Source organism: Miniopterus schreibersii, assembly GCF_964146895.1.
Source record: "Miniopterus schreibersii genome assembly, chromosome: X".
NCBI lineage: Eukaryota > Metazoa > Chordata > Mammalia > Chiroptera > Miniopteridae > Miniopterus > Miniopterus schreibersii.
The window spans coordinates 67,746,486-67,768,943 of record NC_138104.1 but is presented as its reverse complement, the minus strand read 5'-3'; the positions used below and the strand labels follow the sequence as shown (position 1 = coordinate 67,768,943).

The 22,458-nt window shown below is 51.3% G+C and overlaps 1 protein-coding gene across 5 annotated transcripts in view; it reads left to right on the top strand.

Moving 5' to 3' along the window:
- LOC308550797 (three prime repair exonuclease 2) overlaps positions 1-14,349 on the top strand; it is a 31,660-nt gene extending 17,311 nt beyond the window's left edge. Inside the window, exons 5-12 of one of the 5 annotated variants that reach the window (XM_081125030.1) lie at positions 1,297-1,388; positions 1,890-2,039; positions 2,128-2,230; positions 2,750-2,962; positions 4,114-4,228; positions 10,412-12,062; positions 12,542-12,663; positions 13,280-14,347. In XM_081125030.1, coding sequence (XP_080981156.1) covers positions 1,297-1,388; positions 1,890-2,039; positions 2,128-2,230; positions 2,750-2,962; positions 4,114-4,228; positions 10,412-10,482 — 744 coding nt within the window. In that variant the 3' untranslated portion in view covers positions 10,483-12,062; positions 12,542-12,663; positions 13,280-14,347. Of the gene's footprint in view, positions 1-1,296; positions 1,389-1,823; positions 2,040-2,127; positions 2,231-2,749; positions 2,963-4,113; positions 4,229-10,411; positions 12,664-13,279 lie in introns of those variants that run through there. The other 4 variants (XM_081125029.1, XM_081125028.1, XM_081125032.1 and 1 more) reach the window with 4 other exon arrangements.
- Positions 14,350-22,458: the final 8,109 nt, after the last annotated feature.

Below are 22,458 nucleotides of genomic sequence, written 5' to 3'. Positions count from 1 at the left end.
CTCTCTAGACATTGTCCCCCATCCCCAGCTCCTACTCCTAGGCTACCCTTCAAGTGTATCTCCTGGGCTCAGTGTCATGTGGGCATGTTTGGGAAAATGAGTCAACAGGAGATAGTGGTGAGGCCTGAGCAGCCAGTGGCAGGCTGAGGGTGTGGAGATGGAGTGCCAGAAGCTTCCAGAGACTCTGGTCCTGTAGACATGGCCACACAGCCAGGAGCCAGCCTTGCGGGGAGTGCCAGGCAGCTGCAGCCATGAGGCCTGGCACCCATGGACAGGGAGCCGGGCTACAAGCATTATAGCAGAGCACACCCCCGTCCCCAGGTCTACTTCCCACTCAGGACACCTGGCCTAAAATACCGTTAAAATCCTCTTGGCCCTTTCACTTCAGCCTGTGTTTTCCACACCCACTTTAATTGCAAATGCTTTTTGGAGGGCTTTATAGTAAGTCGCCAGTGAGGCTGGCTGAGCGAATCATTCTCGCACATTCCTCAGAGTAGCGGGTGTGTAGGGCGGGGCAGTGAGGAGCTAAAATGGAGTACCAGCTTTCTTTCTGGTGTCCTTGCTCTTTGGAGCAGGCCAGGTCTCTCAGGTTGTAAGTGGGTCCTGGGGATTGGCTGCGAGCCTTCTCTTTCTGGAAGGAGGAAGAAGTTATATTTCTGAAGCCTTGAGCTCCTGACTGGGCAGCTGCTGCTGGGAATCCCAGCCACCTTTAGGGCAGGGGACTAACTCAGCTGCTGCTTGGGGACCCTGGCTGTAAGGCCAGCTGCTTGCCGCCTGTCAGGGACGAGTCCTTGATCTCCCTGTGAGGAGGAGCAGGGTCGGCGCAGGCCACCTCCATGGCCCCATCTTGCTGTGCCAGTCAGCTTCAGTCATTCCTGGCTGGGGGGGCGGGGTAATCTGCTGAGAAGGACAGGCCTCCTCCTGAAGATATTTCTGAGGAACAGGCCACCATCAGGTCCCTGTGGGCAGTGTTATGCCTCAGCAGGCCTTGCTGCACCCTGCATGCCCACCCAAGAAGCCGCACTGTTGGATGTGTAATGAGCATACACTCCCATATGTTTCTGCAACACTTGTCTCTTCCAGAGTGCTCCCAGGCATCAGTGCAGCTCAGGGCTGGGCTTGAAGAGGGAGTGCTCAATGATAGCATCCCCTGAGGCTAAGGTCCCCGAGGCAGTCCAAGATGTTGCCACGATGGGGACCTAGGCTTCTCCTTTCCACTAGCAGCATCAGGGTAGGGTGGGGTGGGGCACCCAGCATGCCTTGCCAGTGAGTGCATGTGGTGTGTTTCCGGCCCAGGGCCAGGCTAGCACCCAGGAGCAGATGCGCTTCATAGACCAGCTGCTGGACGCAATCCGGAGCCTGACCATTGGACGCTCCAGCTGCTCCAGGTAAAGTCTTGGAACAGGCCCTCAACAGAATGGCCAGCAGATGTCCTTGGTTCTCCATCTGGAGCTGGTGGGCCAGAGGACCTGCTGGGCGCCTGGGCCTGCCATCGGGTATATCTCTAGCTGGGGTTTCACTCCTTGCCCTGGTGGCCACAGATGCATACTGGCCCAGGTAGCAGGCTGTTAGGGTGAAGGGTTTGGGCCTGCTGAGGAGAGTGGGTGCTTGGGCTGTCCCTGCTGGTGGGCAGGTTCTAGAGATATGGGGCTCAGCTTCGGCTACCAAAGCAGGTGGGGCCTGGAGGAGACTTCTCTTGGCCTCTCGGCCAGCTCTTGTTTGGCATCTTGGGTTTCCCGTGTGGGACCTCAACAAGGCTGCCAGCACAGTCCCTGGACACCGTGCTCCGGCCTGTGACTGTGGCCCTGGGGCTGCCTCTGTAGTGTGGAGGAGCAGTTTGAGGACACCAGGGAGAAGAACGAGGAGCTACTAGGGGATCTCTACTCCAGCTCCCAGCTGCGGACTCTCCTGAGCCCCAAGTGTGACCCAAGTTCCCTGGACGTGCAGCCTCCAAATAAGCAAGGCGATGGCAAGCAGGGTGATGGCAAGCAGAGCGATGGCAAGCAGGGTGATGGCAAGCAGGGCGATAACTGCCAGAGGTATGAGCCCTGCATGGTTCTGTGATCTGGGACAGGCTCTTCCTTTCCGTGTGGCCTGTGACAGAAGTGTTTGCCCTTCTTCCTGCAGGGCCAAGCCATCTGTGGTGGAGCTGAAGGAGGAAAAGAATGTGCTAGAGCTGGCCAAGCAGCTGCAGGAGAGCGTGGACAGGATGCAGGCGCTGCGGGCAGAGGTGAGGGGGCTGGCTCCTAGGGCCTCAAACGCCCCATCTTTACAATGGGTGTGTTGTGAGGCTTAAGTGAGGTAGCATGTGTGCAGGGCCTGATGGGCTCTAGAATGTAGTGGGTGCTCAGCCCACGTGAAGGGGAGAGACAGACAAGCTCTGGGCAGGAGCTGGGAGGCTTCCTGTAGAATGGAAAGGATTGGCCTTAGATGGGCTGCATGCTAGGTCCTGAGCTTCAGGCTTTCATGTGCTGCCTTGCATGTGACCCTCCCAGCAGTCTTTAGCCTGGCTTCCTTATTTTCCTGAAGAGGAGACCATAGTGGCAGGGCAGAGGCCAGAAGCCAGTTAGCCTTGCTTGAAACGAAGTGGTTTTTTTCTGCCTCTGGTCTTAATGTCTTCTGGTTTTTGGAAGCCTGGTATGGCCAGCAGACCCTGCACCCTGATGAGTGGAAGGGACCTGGTGCCCCATGAGCAGGCAGGGCAGCCTCAAGGGACCCTCTTCCTGTGTCTTTGTGGTGCTTTGTGCAGCACAAGAAAGCGGTTGCTGCAGGCAGGGCTGACACCAGCATCCTGGACCAGAAGCTGCGCCTGGTCATCTCTGACTTCCACCAGCTCGTCCTGGCTTTCCTCCAAGTATACGACGAAGAGCTGAGTGAGTGCTGCCAGCGCTCAGGCCCCTACCTCCACCCGTGTGGCCCCATCGTTGAGGCTGTGTACCAGACTCTCACTTCATGCCGCCAAGTAAGAATCACCCTCTCCTCTTCCACTATAGCCACCAGCCAGGGATTGAAGGGCTGGGAGGGGCTTGGCCCAGGCTCCCTGTGAGCAAGTGGCACGGCTGGGTTTCAGGCTGCAGGCCTCAGCCTGTGACCTTTGGCGGATTGGGGCAGGAGATTCTATTGGTGCCCTGGAGGGGAAGAGGGCTAATGTGGATGGCCCCTCGAGGGCCCCACTGCACTTAAGGGGATGTTAACTGTGCCAGGACCCCGGGCCTGGAAGAGGTTTGTGCACTGCCTGCACTGGGTCCTTGTTGCCTGTGACACCCTTGCTCTTTCACTGGAATTTTTATTGTGAGAATTGCTGCATATCGTTCCAACTTTTTTAAAACCATGATCTTAGTGACTGCAGAGTATTTCGTTCCAGTCACAGACCCTCTATTTGTCTCATTCTGTCTTCACGATACACCCAGATGTATCCTGGCCTGTTTGTTCTTGTGTGTATGACCAAGAACTCTGCCATACAGACATATGCTTGCCTGTTTGTGCCCTTAACTCAGCTCAGAGAAACAGGAAAAAGTGGTCTCATGCTGCTGAGCCAAATATGTGAATATTTACTCACTTTGTTGTTTTACATTTCAGACCCCCAGAGCTGACCTAAATGCAGGTTTTGGTTATGATTATGAGCACAGTTACCATGTGTGGAAGTCTGACATTGGCTCAGGGCTTCTACAACATTTGCTTTGGTTATTTAACGGAAAGGCTCCTGGATTTCCAAACCTCTGGTCAGCCTGTCCTTTGTGACTCTGCCAACAGGGCGAGTTAGGGTACAGTCCTCTCCCATCAGAAAGGCCCTTTTATTTGGGGGCATTGATTCCCCACCATGGGGGACATACTCCCACCATGCTACTGGCTTCACTTGGCTACCAGTGTGGGATGGGGCACATGATAGTGTGGCGTCCCCATTGGCACAGGAGGAAGGAAGTTTGGAGAACTCTGATTGGCGACTCTCCAGGTAGCTGGGAGTCCTGCCATCAGCCATGGGTGTCCTTGGGGGTGAATGCCACATGCCTGAGGGCCTAGAGAGGAGCACACCCTGACTGTGAACCTGGGAAGAGATGCCTTCTATAGGTCAGACCACACATCTCCTTCCCTTCCTTTCTCCCTCCCTCCCAGCTGTTGAAAGCAGTGGTGCAGGTCACCGACACCTCTGCAAGTGCTGTAGAGATGGTGGAGCAGCAGCAGGGTGAGCAGAACTATTGGAGCAGTGACAACATTGCGATGAGTCTAGGTATGTGGTCATCACTTTATGAAGCTGTGGTCGACTGCTCAGCAATCACTGACAGGCCTGTCCCAATGCACTTTGGCTTAGCCCCTGCCTCTTGTTGGGGTTGCTTCTGTGCTCAACAGCATTTAGGGAACATTTGGGGACTGGCCCCTTCTTTCTTCTTTCTCTAATGCATAAGGTTTTTCTTTCCTTGAAAAATGCTTTTGATAGATTATAAAATCAGAACATTAAATTGTGTAGAAATTTGGGATGACCCAAAGAGGTGCAGAAGTAAAATAAAAAGAATCCATAACCTGGTGGCCCAGGAATGGTTGGTGCTAATATTTTGGTCTATTTCCTCCATTCTTTTTCCTTTCATCATTTTTAAAATTTCTTTGTATAAGTTAAGTGTGATAAGAACATGTGTACACTTTTATATTATTATCTTCTTTCCCATGGACCTCATTATAAGCATTTTCCCATGTTCTCGAAGTAGCATTTTATTTTATTTTTAATATATTTTATTGATTTCAGAGAGGAAGGGAGAGGGAGAGAGAGAGAAGCATCAGTGATGAGAATCATTGATCGGCTGCCTCCTGCACGCCCCCTGCTGGGGATCGAGCCCCCAACCCGGGCATGTGCCCTGACCTGGAATTGAACCATGATCTCCTGGATCATCGGTTGATGCTCAACTGCTGAGCCACACCTGCCGGGCTCGAAGTAGCATTTTTAGTTACCAAACACTATGCCATTCAGCCGTTTGCTACAATTTGCTTACCATTTTCTGTTACTGAGCCTGCAGGTCATTTTCAGGTTTTTAGTATAATTCATAATGCTGTTGCAGGATTTGAAGCTTTGCCATTGGGTAATACTCAGGTAGATAATGGTATATGTATATGGTGAAGTAGTATTCATTGTTTCAAAAGTTGGTAATGGCACCATAAGGAAATGTATATTATGGAATGTTGAAAGGGAAATGGGGGTCAAAAGGAAATACACTGTATGACCTCACCTTTCTAAAGGAGAATGATACAGAAGAGCCCCTCTTAGGAAATGGGCCAGAAATTATACTGCTTTTGTAGTCTTTTATTTTTTTAATGAGTTCAGAGCTTTATTTTCATTTATTTATTTTTTAATCCTCCATTGAGGATATTTTTTTCCATTGCTTTTCAGAGAGAGTGGAAGGGGAGAAAGAGAAACATCGATGTAAGAGAGACATCAATTGGTTGCCTCCCACATGCGCCCCAACTGAGGATTGAACCTGAAACCGAGGTACATTCCTGTGGCCGGAATTGAACCCAGGACCCTATAGTCCACAGGCCAACGCTCTAACCACTGAGCCAAACTGGCCAGGGCTGTAGTCTTCATATATTTCCCCAATAAACACATATTACTTATGTAATTGCCCCATTGTCAGTCTTTTAAAAAGAATGCAGTGAACATGTGTATACATAAAGTGGGTCCCCTCTTTTCTTTTTCTCTTTCCTTTCCTTTCCTTTCCTTTCCTTTCCTTTCCTTTCCTTTCCTTTCCTTTCCTTTCCTTTCCTTTCCTTTCCTTTCCTTTCCTTTCCTTTCCTTTCCTTTCCTTTCCTTTCCTTTCCTTTCCTTTCCTTTCCTTTCCTTTCCTTTCCTTTCCTTTCCTTCCCCTTCCCCTTCCCCTTCCCCTTCCCCTTCCCCTTCCCCTTCCCCTTCCCCTTTCCCTTTCCCTTTCCCTTTCCCTTTCCTTCTTTTTTCTTTTTTTCTTTTCTTTTTTTAAAATATATCTTTATTGATTTCAGAGAGAGGAAAGGAGAGGAAGAGAGGGAGAGATAGAAACATCAATGATGAGAGTCATTGACTGGCTGCCTCCCGCACGCCCCCAACTGAAGATCGAGCCCGCAACCTGGGCATGTGCCCTGACCGGGAATCGAACCCTGATCGCCTGGATCCTAGGTCGATGCTCATCCGCTGAGCCACGCCCGGCCAGGCAAGGGTCCCCACTTTAGAGTATGTCCTTAAGATGGGGTTCCCAAGGTAGTGGTGGTGAGACCAGGATCATCACCGTTTGCAAGGCCAAGAGGTTTCCAGCTTTCTGTATCCTCATCGGGGCTGGATTTGATCCTTCTAACATTTCCACTACTGGACAGGCAGAAATGTAGCTTAATTTAGTTCCAATTAAACTTTTTTTTCTGAGTAAGTTTACTTTTTTATTTTGGAAATAAACATTGAGAAAACTTTTTCTTTGGTAAGAAATAAAGCCTTTAGGGAGGAGTATCAACTCATAGGGATAGAAACATGAATAGTTGGATATTTTCCCTGTGCACGCCCCCCCCCTTATTCCATTTCAAATGATTCTAAAGCAAATACTTGTGTAACCATGACCCAGGTTGAGAACTAGAATATACTAGCGGCCAAGAAACCCCTCACGTGCCTCTTGCTTCCTACAGCTAACTGCTGTCCTGATTTGGTGATAATTGTCTGCCTGTTGCTCTTATGCAAGCCTCTTCTTTACAGCCCCTCCGCTTCTTGTTCTCAAGATTCTCTTGGTCTTTGGCTTTTGACAGTCTGATTAGAATATGTCTTGGTGTGGATTGCTTTGAGTTTATCCCATTTGGAGTATTTTGAGCTTCTTGAATGTGTGGCTTCATGTTTTTTATTAACACCCGGCCAGACAGTTGACAGTTCTTCCTTTTCCTTCACTTCTTCTTTGCTCCAAGACTCAGGGTCAGCCAGAGGTGATCACTCAGGGCCCTCTCAGGTCTTTCCTGGGCATCTGCACAGCCTCGTGCATGCACATGGCCTTCAAAATTCTCTTGTGGGCACCTCATTCCCCCAACCTCTCCTCTCATGCTTTCTGCTTAGTCTATGGTTTGCCCCAACTCTTATCTAGCACCTCAGGTGGCAGCTACTAAATCATTTACCTATAACCATTTCCCCCAGTGTACCCCTAAGGAGAGGCTTTAGGTTGCATAGCCTCTGGGTCCTCCCTTTTGAGGGCTGTCTTTGCATGCACTCTCTAGCTAGCCCTCTCCTCAGGCACCTGGCCTTTTCGCCACTCTTGGCCTTGTCACAGACACTTGTCATATGTCTACCGGGCACTCAAGGGTCTTTCTTCTTTCTGATTCAGCTGCAACAGAATCCTCCATTTAAAAATATATCCTAGCCCTAGCTGGTTTGGCTCAGTGGTTATAGTGCTGGCCTTTGGACTGAAGGGTCCCAGGTTCAGTTCTGGCCAGGGGCATGGACCTCGGTTGCAGGCTCAATCTCCGGCCCCAGTCAGGGCACGTGTGGGGGGCAACCAATCAATGTGTCTCTCTCACGTTGATGTTTCTCTCTTTCTCTTTCTCCCTTCCACTCTTTCTGAAAAGCAATGGAAAAATATCCTCGGGTGAGTATATAAAATTATACACACACACACACACACACACACACACAAACGTTTATCCTAAGCACCACTGTCACTATGACTTTCACCCCCAGTGTATATAATTGCCGTTAATAAAATGCTTACAATCCACGCTGTCATTAATATAATAATGATCCTTAGTGTTCTGCACTGTGTGCCATCTCACCTATAGTCACAGGACCGGTGGCAAGTTTTACCTTTTAGATAGGCACTCTTTTCGTCTAAGATGTGTGAACCCCACCCTCCCCCCTTCCCTTCTGTGCTTTGTTGGATGGTGTTGCCTTCCACTTGGAGGGCTCACTTCTTGTCAGTGCAATTTCCTGATTTTATTTGAAAGGAGTTCTTGGACTGTAGACACCCCAGAGGAACGGCCTGTGCTGAGGGCCAGTCGGAATGGCCTCTGTATTTCCCCTGTCCCCACCTGAGAAATTGAGGGCATTGGGCTCCACAACCTCCTCAAGGCCTCCCACTATGGAAGGTCTGTGTGTCTCTGCTACTTCCCCTCCCAGTATAAGAAGCTGGGCCACCAGTCTGGGTTCCAGTAGGCAGGTTGCTCTGCCCATCGTCATTCATGAGTCAGCATTTCAATTGAATGGACCTGTGGCCCCATTTGATTTCCCAGGCCTCCAAAGACCCCAGTGCAATGAAAATACCAATGCATTCTGAAAACAAAGCAACCCTGTCAGTGCTGGGAGTGAGGAGGGGGGAGTTGATGGCACCAGCACGGAGAGATGGTAACAGGTTTCTGGGAGCTAGAAAGTGGATAGGAGCAATTTAATGGATGCAAGGGGTGGAGAAAGCTACAGCCAAGAGGACAGTCTGAAGCAACAGGGGGGAGCATGTTTGCCTGGTGGAGCCACAGGGCCGTGTGGCCGCCAGTCCTGGGGAGGGGGCATGGGCAAGTAGGCCGAAAGCAGAGGACGAAAGCAAAGCAGGTCTTTACAGGTTGGTGCTCCCAGTGAGACCCTAGCCTGCTCTTTTATAAAGAAAATGATTGAAATGAATTGGAAACCCAGGCTCCTGGTGTGGCTGGCAGCAGCCTAGGCAAAGCCCACCTCTTTCTGGCCTCTGAGGGTCCATGGCATGAGGGTTGACCTCTGTCTGCTCCTGCTGCTCTGCCCCAACAGAGCTCCTTTGGTGGGAGGGCAGACCTTGCAGGGAATGGTGACTCCACCAGAACACAGCAGGGCTGGCGTCATGAAAGAGGGAAGAAAGACTTGGAAAAGCTGGTCTAATGGATCATTCAGAGAAATGAACTTTCCAACAAACTTGAGTTAACATGCTCAGTACAGCAGGTCCTCAAATAATGCCCTTTCGTTGTAATATTGATGAGTTGCTATTTTATCCCTTAGCCTAGAGTAAAATTGGTTTTATTATACGTTGTTTTACCTAGCATTGTGGAAACTACTGACAACAATTAAGTGAAGACTTACTGTATCATGTCCAAATGAGAACCAACGTGGAGAAAACAAGCAAACACTCCTAGAAGTTAGAAGCTTTCCAGTGTTGAGAAGTCGATAGAAAGGTAGAAAACAAAATGAGGGAACAAATCTCTTAAGAATAGAAAGAAAACAGATAAACAAAATGATGACAAAGATTAAGTAATGCAGAGGCCCGATCCAGGTGGCTAGTAGGCTCCCCAGAGAAAGAAAGGAAGGGAAATGGAGGATGGAGGGTACAACAGAGGGTGGAAGATACCAGTGAAGCAACAGGCACACCAAGCTGAGGGGGTGAGTCTCCAGATTCCGAGCCTAGAGCAGATAAAACCAAAAAGACACTTCCCCAGGCCCCGCCTAGCCTTCTGAAGTCCGGAGTAGCAGGGATGCAGGGCTGGGGCCCAAAGCTTCCAGAGAGAAAGCCTGCGGCCTCAGAGGCTGATGCCTTGTACATTCAGAGGGCCTGGGGCTTTGGGCCTAGAATTTCAGACCCAGCCAAGCTCAGCCAAGATAGGTAGTAACTCCAGTCTGGGACAAAGGGGAGACATGTGAACTGATTTATCAGCTGGGGTGGGGGCAGTCCTGGGAGAGTGGTAGGCTAGAGGTTTGGAAAACCTAAGGATTCCATCAAGGCAGATGATACCCAGGGTGACTTAGGAAGACCCCATCTGTGGAGAAATGTGATTGCAACAGGAAGGGTGCTAACCTGACCCCAGCAAGAGCGTTGATGTCAAGTGGGGAGGGTCGTCAGGGCCAGTCTGGGGTGGGCCAAACTTGGTCCCAGTTCTGCTAGGAGTCTGCCTGCTCCAGCTTTTCCCTGAGGCCAGTCACCCTGAGGCACCCTCCATGATTCTTGAGCTTCAGAGTCACCCTTGGATGGGCGGGACCAAATGCCAATTAATTAACCTTGCCATGTGGGTGGGCTAGGAGGCAGGGAAGCAAGTTGGTGGAGAAAAGAATAGGTTTCTATTTAAGTTAAGGCACCACCGCCAGGGAAACCCCTATACCCAGGGTGGGGGAGAGGAGTAAGCTCAAGTCCCCACATTCCATGCCCAATGATCATCATCTGAAGGTACCTCAAGAGACAGGTGCATGTTGTGGCAGTGTCCCCCACTCGAAAGCAAAGCAGCAGGTCATAACTAAGGCCCGTGTCATTTGATTTGTTTGATTAAATCACAAGAACCCTTCATTCGCCTGGGAGGTAGGCAGGGGCCTTCCATCTGTGCGTGGCCCTCACTGCTCTCCAGCACATGGAGCTCTCCAGCCTCCTCAGCAGCAGTTTCTGGTTCACTGTGGGAGTCACGCCCCCTGGCTGCAAGCCCCTTGATGGCCAGGATGGCTGGCACTAGACTCACTTTGTGGTTTGTATTTTTCTTTGCTCTGCAGCCAACAAAATGGAAGAACTAATCCAGAAATATAAGCTCCTCAGTGAAAGTCTGAACAAACGCTCGAAGTAGTCTGGGAACAGGAAGCTGTGCCCTGAAGAACCAGGTGGCCGGGGAGGACCGAGCCATCGGCAGGAGAAGCAGTTACAACCCTCATGTTTTCCGGGCATAGCTCCAGATGCATGGGCTTTCAGCTCCTTGGGAGGGGGGAGGAAGGGGCAGGGGGTAGGGGAGGGAAGGGCTGAATGTGAGCTGAAGAAAAAGGAAACCTTAGGTTAGAAGAAGTTGCCTCTAGCCTGCTTTTTGCTTCTATGTCACTGCGTGACGGCCTCCTTCCTTCTGCTATCTGGTCCAGGCTGAGTGGACCATGGCACCTGCTGCCCAGCCCTCCCTTCTTCACATCCTGGCTGTTCCAGGGCCTGGGCCACACCTGACATGAGCTTCTTGCTGTCCTGGGGGCCTGGGCCCTGCCCCTCTCTTTCCTCGTCTGCCCTGGGCACTAGCAGCTCCTGTTGCTTCGCTTTTTCCCCTGCCACTGCCCAGTTAAGCTTGGCAATGCCGAGTGCTGGAAGTCTCCACCTTGCCATGACACCTGGCTGCCTGTGACCAGAGTCTGCTCCCTGCCCGGCTGTAACCTCTTCTGTGATTAGTTTCAGTGTCCCATGTGAGGACTCCTTGTAGTCCCTCACCCCTGTTCCTTGCACCCACTACATCAAGGATCCAGTGGGCTGGGCCCATGTTTCCTCTTTCCTCTTCCCCAAGGTGCCTGGTACCAGCCAGGGGAATTCTTGCCAGTGACCTGACTGGTTATCCAGGAAGCTGCTCTCTGGACTTTTCAGGGTGACCCAGTATCTTCCTGAGCAGTGTGCCTGTCACAGCCACCTCCCTCCCTTCTAGCACAGGAACAGGCACAACTGATGGAGTCCCTGCCGCCCTCAGCCCAGTGTCAGACCTAAGGGGGGTTGGGGAAGGGCCTCCCTCTAAGCACTTGTCACAAGCCTCATTTGCACCCCCTCTACCCTGCTCCCTGCAGCTATACCTTCACTTCCCCAAGTCTGTGGGTGCTGCAAATGGGAGGCTCCCAGGAACTGGGCACCAGGCCTCTTCCTTATTAAGCTGCCTCCTCCCGGAGCCTCTGGTACAATTGCCTGCCTGGGGAATCCCCCAGATGGCTGCAGAGGGAGGTGGGAGGACAGGCAAGCCCATGGTTACCATAGCCCAGGTGAGCCAACAACTTTACAGGCCAACTGCTGGCATATCTTGCTCCAGAATGAGGTTCTCAGATGATGCCACCTGCTTCCTGGGCCAGGGATGGCCTTGCTTTCCTCCTTTCTTAAGTGTATCCTTCACCCTTGGCTGAACCTGGTGGGTTGGGAAGGCCATGGAGCCCAGGGTCCTAGGGGCTGGGCTTCACTCCTGCTCTTGTGGTCTTGGGGCTATGGGTGCTGCTGGGGCAGCCCCCTACCCCCGCCTATCACATTGCTTCTCCTTCAGAGGGGACGGATCAGCTCAGCTGAAGCCCACGTGGCTCAAAGGGCCAGGCCTCATGCTTCCCTGCCTCTTAACCTGGAAGCCTCTACTAAAGACTCCTTAGATATTGTGGTTCATTGTGCTTATGAGGCAGATACCATTTCTTCCTGGCCACAGGATGGGTAAGCTGCCCTCAGTCACTGGGATGCTACTGAGGCCCCCATCCTTAGAGCTCATCCTTCCCCTTCATGGCTGAGTATGGGGGCATGCAGGTGCTTCTTTCCCTCTCCAAGGTCACTTTATTCTCATGAGAGGCAGCCTGGTCCCCTATTACAGAAGGGTAACTGCATCCTGGAGAAGGGGCCTCATGCCTTTGTGAGAGGTGCCCCAGTATGGTGCTGGGCTTTGAACCCAGGTTGGCCAGGCCCAGCTGCTGCGGCCTGACCGGCTCAGACTTGGAGACAGGGCTGAGTGGGAGGCTTGCGCTTCCTCCTTGTGCCTGTGGCGACACGTCCTCAGCCCATGGTTGAGATTCTGCTTTGGGAGCCTGCTGTACAATCTGTAAACATGGGGCATGTATCCCGATGGCTGTGAGCAAGTAAGAAGGTGGTGAGCCGGCCACACAGGTCCTGCAGCCTCAGGCCTCCTTGTTGCCCAACAGGCGGCTGAGGGCGGGCCATGGCTGCTGATTAAAGGCCACTGATTAAAGGCCGCCTGGAGCAGCCTGTGTGGAGGAGACAGGTGCCCGGCAGCCCAGGAAGCCAGCCACAGCGTCCACCCCAGGTAAGCCAGCGTGGCTGGGTTGACGAGGATAACCACTGAGAGCCCGGAGGCAGGTGGAGGCCAGGCTGGGGCAGCACCTGTGTACCAGGGAGGCTGGGGATGACTGAAGCTTTCTCAGGTGCCTGCTTCCTGGCAGCTGACCTTAGGGGTGCAGACCTGGGCTTCTATGCCGTGGTGTCTCGGTGAAGATACCATCCTGGGCCGTACCTCCCCGATGACATGGACCTGAAGGCAGGAGGCAGAGGCCTCTGGGAAGGGGTCTGGGTGCATCAGGCCTGCCTTTTGCTGTTTACTAGGTGGTAGTGGGGACAGCCAAGGAGGGACTGGGGGCCAGAATGGAGGGGGTGATGAGCCGCTAGCAGGTCTCATTCTGGACAGAAGTAACAGATCTGGTTACTGGATCCTAGCTCTGGAGGCCCCTTAGCAGTCTCCCTGGATGTGGGCCTTAGAAATTGCTCCTAGAGCCTCAAGTCTTATCGGGTGGGGTGGGGTGGGGGTGGCAGGAAGTAGATCCAGAGGGATTGGAGCCTTGGCCACTGGAACACCTGCAGGTGACGGCCCAGGCATCCCCAACTCTGGCCCTCAGGTTTTGTGCCTCTTGCTCTGGCAACTTTAGGTGTCACTGTCCCTGTGCGAACGTCACCATGTCTGAGGTCCCCCGGGCTGAGACTTTTGTCTTCCTGGACCTGGAAGCCACTGGGCTCCCCAGTGTGGACCCTGAGATTGCCGAGATCTCCCTGTTTGCTGTCCATCGCTCCTCTCTGGAGAACCTGGAGTGTGATGAGGCTGGCACTCCTGTGCTGCCTCGGGTCCTGGACAAGCTCACACTGTGCATGTGCCCGGAGCGCCCCTTCACCTCTAAGGCCAGTGAGATCACTGGTCTGAGCAGCGAGGGCCTGGCACAGTGCCGGAAGGCCAGCTTCGACAAGGCCGTGGTGAGGACACTACAGGCCTTCCTGAGCCGCCAGGAGGGCCCCATCTGCCTTGTGGCCCACAATGGCTTTGATTACGACTTTCCCCTGCTGTGCACAGAGCTGCAGCGCCTAGGTGCCCACCTGCCTCAGGATACTACCTGCCTGGATACGCTGCCAGCACTGCGGGGCCTGGACCGTGCCCACAGCCATGGCACCCGGGCCCAGGGCAGCAAGGGTTACAGCCTGGGCAGCCTCTTTCGCCGCTACTTCCAGGCAGAGCCTACTGCAGCCCACTCGGCTGAGGGAGATGTGCACACCCTGCTTATGGTCTTTCTGCATCGTGCTGCTGAGCTGCTTGCCTGGGCTGACGAGCAAGCCTGTAGCTGGGCTCACATCAAGCCCATGTATACACCGCATAATGGCCCAAGCCTCGAGGTCTGAGCTCCAGGGGCTTGGTGACATCACCACCCAGGGGAACAAGGCCCACTTCCTGCACCACAAGCAGCACCAGCACTGACCGTTCAGCAGGACTTTGAGGCCTGGAGCAGGCACCAGACCAGTACCTCGCTGCCTCACCCCGTCCTCTTAGCCAGGCATCCTCTTAGCCAGGCATCCTCTTAGCCGGGCACTTGCCAGGCCTTCCCTAGACCCCCAGCCAGTGCCGCGGCCTACCTAGACCCCCAGCCTCGCCCCTGCTCACTGGAGTTCGCCACTTCGGGCTTCCACTCTTCACCCCGTCTCACAATAAATATCGCCAACTGTTCACCAGCTGACTTTCTGGTCACACACCTCTGTGCCTTGCCCAGAGGGGCAGGCAGGGAGCCCAGCCAGGGGCCAGAGGAGAGCCCCTCAAGGCCGGCCCCTTGTGGCCTATCCCTGTAGTGAGCCCAGGGTGGGGTGTGGGTGGGAAAGATGTCAGTGCTTGCATGTGCACCCCGAACCACAGGCCTCCTCCCTGGCTGTTCTACCGTTGCCTCAGTTATCACCCCCTCCCTGCATTGTCACTTCAGAGACCCAAGAAATGAGTGAACAGGGACTTAGGGATATCTGCTGTGGCCCTGAATATGTGCCCTGGATGGAGAAGGAAGAAGGAGCTGCTGCCTCAGCCTCCAGGGAACTCTGGCTTTCTCAGCCAAGGGAGCTAAGCAGGACCCTGAGCCAATTCCTTCCTCTCCCAGAGCCTCTGTGCCGGCTCTGCAACAGGATGAAATGATATGATAGGTTGTCAAAGCAACACAGTGCCTGGCATGATCGGGGTGCTGAGGAGTAAGGGAGGTACCCATGGCCACACGCAGGCACATATATGCAAAGGTTCCACTGGCATGTGCAGGGTGAGGGGTATGATGAGGGTGCCAGGCCACACTCAGAAGCAGGCTGGGCTGCACAGCAGACCTGAGGCATGTAGAAGAGGTGGGGTAGCGGGTGCAGTGAGGGTGACTCCTGGGAAGGAGTCCGTCCTGGGCCCTGTGTCTTTCATGACATGGCCTAAGGAGGACCAGGAGGCTGCTCTGTGGGGAGGGCAGCATCTTGGCAGCTGCTTTGGCTGGACTTCTTGGGGAGCCAACTAACCTGCTTCTGGGGGCCCCCACCTGTGTCACCAAACAATGGGGCAAGGCACGGAAGGGATGTCCAAGAGACAGGGAGAACAGGTGAGAAGGGGTGGAATGGCCACACCCGAGAATGACTCGCATGAGCAAAGCCTTGAGTCGATCCAGCTGGGCCCGTTTGGGGAACCCTAAGTAGGTCAAAGTGACTAGAGCCACTACAATGTGCAAGATTGCAGAATGGTGAGGCCAGATCACAGGCAGTGGCCTTGTCAGGTCATCCTCATTCACTGGGCCAGAGAGTCTGGACTGACCCTGAGAGCAATGGGGAGCCACAGAGGGTTGTAAGCAGAAGAGGGGCAAGATCTGGCTTCTGTTTTTTTGTTGATGTTGTTCTTGTTTTTTAGTATATCTTTATTGATTTCATAGAGATGAAGGGAGAAAGAGAGAGAGAGATAGAAACATCAATGATGAGAGAGTCATTGATCTGCTGCTTCCCGTATGCCCCCTGCTGGGGATCAAGACTGCAACCAGGGCATGTGCAGTGACCGGGAATCAGAGATCTCCTGGATCCTAGGTTGATGCTCAGCCACTGAGCCACACCAGCCGGGCTGGTTTCTGTTTTTACAATACCTCTCAGTCTGCTATGTGGAAAATGAGAGCAGGCCTGGAGGGAGACAATGACAAGTGAACGAGAAAGGAGTAAAGGGGTTGGGACCTGGCCAAAGATCGAATGGAAGGAGTGGGAAGGGTGGGAGATAAGGGAAAGACGGGCAGGGGCTAGTTTGGGAATGTGATCAGTACACTGCTGAGCTTCCTGAGGAGGGCTAGTTGGCTCCCTGCCTCAGGAAAGCACCCACTTGGGAGGGTGCCACAAGGCCGGGCTAGGTTGGGGCCTTAGGTCAGGAGCCTGCACCAGGCAGAAGCTGAAAGAATTGGGGCACCACGAAGATCTAGGCAGCCAGGGCTCCTTAGATCCACTGTTGTCCAGGCAGGGATGAGTCCCCTTTGTTTTGCTGGCAGGGCTCCAGGCCACTGACTCACTGAGTGGGTAATGCCAAGAGGGTCCCTTCACACTTAGCAGGCAAGCCAGGAGGGGCTGGACTCCAGGCCCTGGTGAGCAGGTCGACACCCCAATTCGTGGCCACTGCCATTGCCCCAGAGTAGTGTCTGGTTTTGTGCCCTTTCATCTTTTGCAGGCCCAGGTGCTTCTCCTTCACCACTCTGGTCTCTCCTGACCTCATGGTGGCCTGGCCTTGGATGCCCTCCCCAAGCCCGTGCTTGAACTATCCAGGCCAAACCTCTTGCCTTCTGTGCTATGCAGACAGGCTGGGGCCTGCCCTACTGCTGCTTGAAAGCAGTGATGTGCTGATAAATGGGTGACAGCAGCTTTCCAGGAAAGTAAATGTAAACCCCCCTCTCTCTCTTTCTCTGTATATGTATATATGTACACACACACACACATACATACATATGTACACATATATACATATATATATGTATATATACACAAACATGTTTATTATAAATTTTACTGATGTAAATGATGTGAGCATACAATTTACAAATAATAAAATCTCCAATATATGCAAAATATACAATCACATATACAATACACTGTTTACAAATTTCATGTGGCCAGTTGACTTAAAACCCCTTCGTTGACTCTTGTGTCTGTACCCCACCCACGATTGCAACTGATGAATAAGCGTGGTTCCCACATCAATGTTGGCTGATATTTTTGTTTGTCTTAATAAGACGAAAGTGAAACAACAAAGATGTATGTCGGAACTTCACACGTTCGTTGATGACATGAGTGACTCCTTTGCTGAATTGGATAATACTTTTTGATATTGGAAAAGCCTCCCTCCCTCCCTCCCTCCCTCCCTCCCTCCCTCCCTCCCTCCCTCCCTCCCTCCCTCCCTCCCTCCCTCCCTCCCTCCCTCCCTCCCTCCCTTCCTTCCTTCCTTCCTTCCTTCCTTCCTTCCTTCCTTCCTTCCTTCTTGTTTTCTTGCTATTCACAATGGAATGACTACAGACTCAAGTGTACATAATCAACCAAACAATAATAATTCAAGCTCTGGTTTGTAGCGTTAGCTGATTCTCATTGTGTAAATACTTCCACCAGACCAATTTCAGGCTGCACATGATGTCAGTGAATGTGAAGTGGGAAGAGATTCCCAATATCACACTATAACATAAACTCCCACCAAACAGACATGATAGGTAACAGGAAAATGTGGTGAAATAAGACATGAGTTTTTAGTATCTCCTTCATTTTTAATATAATTTATTTATTTAAGTGGAAGTTACATAAATAGTTTTTTTTTGGTTAATCCTCACCTGAGGATATTTTTTTTCCATTGATTTTCAGAGAGAGTGGAAGGGAGGGGAGAGAGAGAGAGAGAAACATCTATGTGATACACATCAGTTGGTTGCCTCCCACACATGCCCAAACTGGGGCTGGGGATGGGACCTGCAACCCAGGTACATGCCCTTGACCGGGAATTGAACCTGAAACCCTTCCGTGCTCGGGCCGACGCTCTAACCACAGAGCCACGCCAGCCAGGGAAGTTTGATTTTTAATAATGGTGGTGTTTAACTCTCAAATTTCCTGAATATTTAACATCTATTAGCATGGCAAAAATACAAAAGACTGACCATATGAAGCATTGCTGAAGATGTGGGGGAACTGAAACTCTCAAACACTGCTGGGGGAATGTAAGATGGTACAATCACTTTGGAAAAGTTTGGTCGGGTCTTAAAATGTTAAACATGCACTTACTGTAATCTTTGGATAAATAAGTTCCCAAAGATTCCACTCCTGGGTACTTATTTACCCAAGATAAATGAATTAATGTGTCCACACAAAAACTCAAATACCACTGTTCCTGGCAGCTTTATTCATAACAGCCCCAGACTGAGAACAACCCAAATGTTCCTCAGCTGGTGAACAGCGGGACAAACTGAGGCACGTCCACAGTGGAGCCCCGCTGGGCACTGAGATGCACAGCAGTTTGGAGCGACTGAGACTCACAGTAATTATGCTGTGTGACAGGTGCCAGACCCAAAGAATCAACTCTACTGCTGCAGCTCGCTCTGGCCAGCCACCTGCCATTCATCAAAATGCATCACTAGCCGATAAGCCACATCAGTGTCTACCAATGGGGACACGGCTGTGATCAGGAGCATACTTGGGGGACCTCTGACCTGAGCCAATTGAAACCAGAATTATTCATGCAGAGGGACTAGTACCAAAGTGACAGGGCCAGGAGCATTTCGAGGTTTTCTTTGTGCAGGAGACAATGTAAGGAGGACCAAATCTCAAGCAGGTTATGCAAAAACCTGGAGCAGAAAGCTAGAGACATGAAATAGGCCAGCCCTCCTGTGTTGTTTTCTTGAGGAAACAGCGGGATGTTGGTTTCTGCTGTAACCAACGCCTGGTGCTATACAGAGTTCACGCAGTACCCATGAATGTCTAAAGGGAGTTTCACATCGGAGACCCCCACCCCCCAAGAGCAGCTTCAGCATGGTGGGGACCCTGCTTTCTGCACCTCAGTTCGTGCATACATGCACCTGACACACACAAACACACACTCATTCACTCGCAACTCCCCACTTTTCCCCACCACTCACATCCACCTTCACTCACACCACATACCCCCCATTCACACACACACACGCACACACACTCACATGGGTGCACACACCCCACACAGAGACAACCACACTTCCACACACTTGCTCCTCCCCAAACCCCACCTACTTACATGCCCTATTCACACACTCACGGTTTTGCATAAATGGGATCTAGTTAGATGCTGCTTTTAAAAAATTATAAGCACCTTTGCTGTTGCAGAGTTTATAAAGACCATTTCCTCCAGGTGTTCAAGTTCATTGCTATAATTCTGTTTATTCAGTATTTGCAATGATATATCCTTTCTCATTTATACATTTCATTGGTCTTTTCCAAGAAAAAAACCCCTAAGATTTTGATTTCTCCTTTTATTTTCTCCTTCATTAACTTCAGCTTTTATCTTTATTCATTCCATTTATTTTCTTTTGGTTTAGTTTTTGTTTTGTTTTTACTAATTTCTTTTTTTAAAATTGATTTTTAGAAAGAGAGGAAGGGAGAGGGAGAAAGATTTGATTGGCATGTGCCCTGACAGGGAATTGAACCAGTGACCTCTTGGTGCACAGGATGATGCCCAACAAACTGAGCCACATCAGCCAGAGCCTTTTTCAAAAAGGTTTTCTTAAAAGGAAGTGTAACCTCCTTTGTCATCTTCTATCTTGAATAACTAAGGTGCTCAAAAAGCCTGTGATCTCCCCCTGAACGACATTTTCCTGTGTCCTGTAGTTAACATTCCTCTTTGCTTTTTATCAGGGAAGGTTCCTAATTTCACTTTTTATTTCTTCACCAATCTAATGCTTGCATAGTAAAGGTTATCTTAATTTCTGAGTCATTAAGACTTTGTGGTCATCTTTTATTATGTATTTCTAATTGAATTGGATAATGATCTGAGCATGTGTTGCTTAACGTTTGGTGCCGTATGACTTTTCTAGGGGACACAACTTTATAACATTATATTAAAATAGCTCATTATAATTGCACTTTATTGAGGCTTCCTTTACTTCCAGTAGTTTTTCTCTATGCAGTTAGTTGCTCTGTGTTCATGTTTACAGCTTTATGACTGGATCAGATAGGGATCTCCTGAGAAACAGAACCAGCAGGATGCATATATAAAGAACTGGCTCTCATGCTTGTGGGGGCTGGCAAGTCCAAAACCTGCCAGATGGGCCAGTGGGCTGCAGACTTGGGGAAGAGTTGTATTTTTGAGTCCAAAGGCCATCTGCAGGCAGAATTCCTTCCCTTCCATGATCTCAGTCTTTTTCTCGTGAGGCCTTCAGCCTATTGGGTGCAGCCCACCCACACATGGAGGGTGATCTGCTTTACCCAAAGTCTACTGATTTCAATGTTAAGCTCATCTACAAAATCCCTTCACAACAACATCTAGACTGATATTTGACCAAAATCTGGGTACCCTAGCCTAGCCAAGCCAAGGTGATGAGGACAACAAACCAGCACAATGACTGTCACATGGTCTTTGTTCTCTGGGCTTTATCTCATTGCTTAACATCCACTGATCCTGAATCTGTGCCCCAGGCCCCAGATCCATAGCCTCCCAATGAGGGCCCCTGCCCCTAGACCCTGCCCACTCAGAGAGAGTTCTCTCCATAAATGTGGAAAGGAAAGCAAACAGCTTCACCACTGAATGAGCATTCAACAGAACTGCCGCCATACCCATGTCAGGTGGTCTGCCAAGGAGATCACAAAGCCGGAAGGAAACTCCAGGCTTTTATCTAGCCAGGCAGATGCTTCGCAAGATAGCGCATCCTAGTTGGTCACGTGGTAATCAGGGTGGCCATATGGGCGTTCTCTCTGCTGCACACAGGTGGTGGAGTCAGGAGCAGAGCAGGGGCTACCTTCCTTGAGGTTAGCATTTCAAAGAGGTGCTTCTGTGCCCTTAAGAAGACCCTTCCTGGGCTGTAAGGCTGGCAGGAGGCTTGTCACTGTCAACTGCAAAGGTTCCACAGGACAGGCCAGAGCTCCCAAAACCCGTGGACCCAGAGGGCTGAGCTAGGGTTAAAGGCTGCCAGTGTCCCTGGCCTTCTTGTCTGCACTGTGGATGCCCTAGGGGACAGTTGGGCAGCTCTCTGCTGGATGGAGGGCTCAGCTTCCAGTGTACACTTACTGTGTGGCCTCTCCAGTGTCCCAGGTGGATTGTGCCTTCTCCAGCAGGCTTCCCTGCCATCTTCCCACCTTTTCTCATTGCCACCAACCTGGACAAAACCAGTGCCTTTGTGGAGTGCTTTGGGCAAGCTTGCTGATAAGCATTCCTTGGGTTGGTATTTTTAGAAAGGTCTAGGTCAATGCTGTCACCTGGAGTGGTAAGCAGACACCATCCACATTGGCTGTTCTATGGGATGAGTGGAGGGGCTGGAGCCCCGAGGGGCAGGGACCAGGTGAGGAACTGAATTCAGGAACTTGAGGGGTGAGCAGTGAGGGGTGAGCAGCCCGAGGGCCAGCCTAGCAGAATGATGGTGGGTCCCACTTTCTGGGAAGGACTGGCCAAAGGGCCAGGCAGAAGGGCAGTGTGAGGAGGCAGAAATGGCAGAGCACAGACTTTCTAGCAGGTTCTGTTACTGACAGCTAGAAACCTCTCTGCTCTCTGACCCTGACACTGGAAATGGGTATGTGAAGCATTTTGCTCAACTGCCAGGCATGTCAGGTTGAAAACCTGGAAATCTTGCTCTTGGAGAAAGAGGAGGAAGAGCAAGGAACCACCAACCTTCCCCCACATGTGCCTACTCTGACCCAGGCCCCACAGGGGTGTCAAGGGGTATCTAGCAGTCGGGAGGGAGCCTCCATTCTTAGTGACGTGCACGGACTTCGCTGTGGGAGAGCCTGGGTTCTGGCCCTGCCTCTCCACCCTCTTTGTTTGCCAACTCTGTGACCAGCAGAAGTTACCTAACAGGCCGGCTTGAGTTTCCCCATCTGTAGAATGGAAATAAGACAGTATTGTCAGGAGGCCAGATCATATCCAGGTCCCAGTACATAGCAGATGGGCAGAGAATGTCAGCTATGATGATAGCTGCAGTTATTTTGAGCCCTGTACTAACTGGATGCTTGGCATGTACTCTTCTTGTCATGGCCTCCAAGCCCTACATGGCTGCCTCTGTCCCACTACTCTCATCCCTCCTCTCAGCTCCCTGGGCTCCAGCCACACAGCCTCAAACACACCAAGCATGTTCCTGTCTCTACTGGGCTGAATGGGGGCCTCCCAAAAGATCTGTCCATGTCCTAATCCCTGACCCTGTGAATGTGACCTTATTTAGAAAAAGGGTCTCTGCAGATATAATTACATTAAAGATCTTGAGATGAAGTCATTCTGGATTACCTGGCTGGGTCCTTATAAGAGACAGAGGAAGAAAAGACACAGAAACAGAACAAAAGTCCACATGAAGACAGAGGTAAAGGCTGAAGGAATGTGGCCACAGCCATGGGACACCTGGAACTACCAGATGCTTCTAAAAATAAGGAAGGAGCCTGGCCAGTGTGGCTCAGTTGGTTTAGTGTTGTCCCATGCACCGGGAGGTCTCTGGTTCAATTCCCAGCCGGGGCACATGCATGGGTGTCAGGGTCGATTCCCAGTAGAGGTATTTGGGAGGTGGCTGATTGATGTTTCTCTCTCATTGATGTTTCTATCTCTCTCTCCCTCTCCTTTCCTCTCTCTGAAATCAATACAAAAATTACAAAGAAAATAAAAATAAGG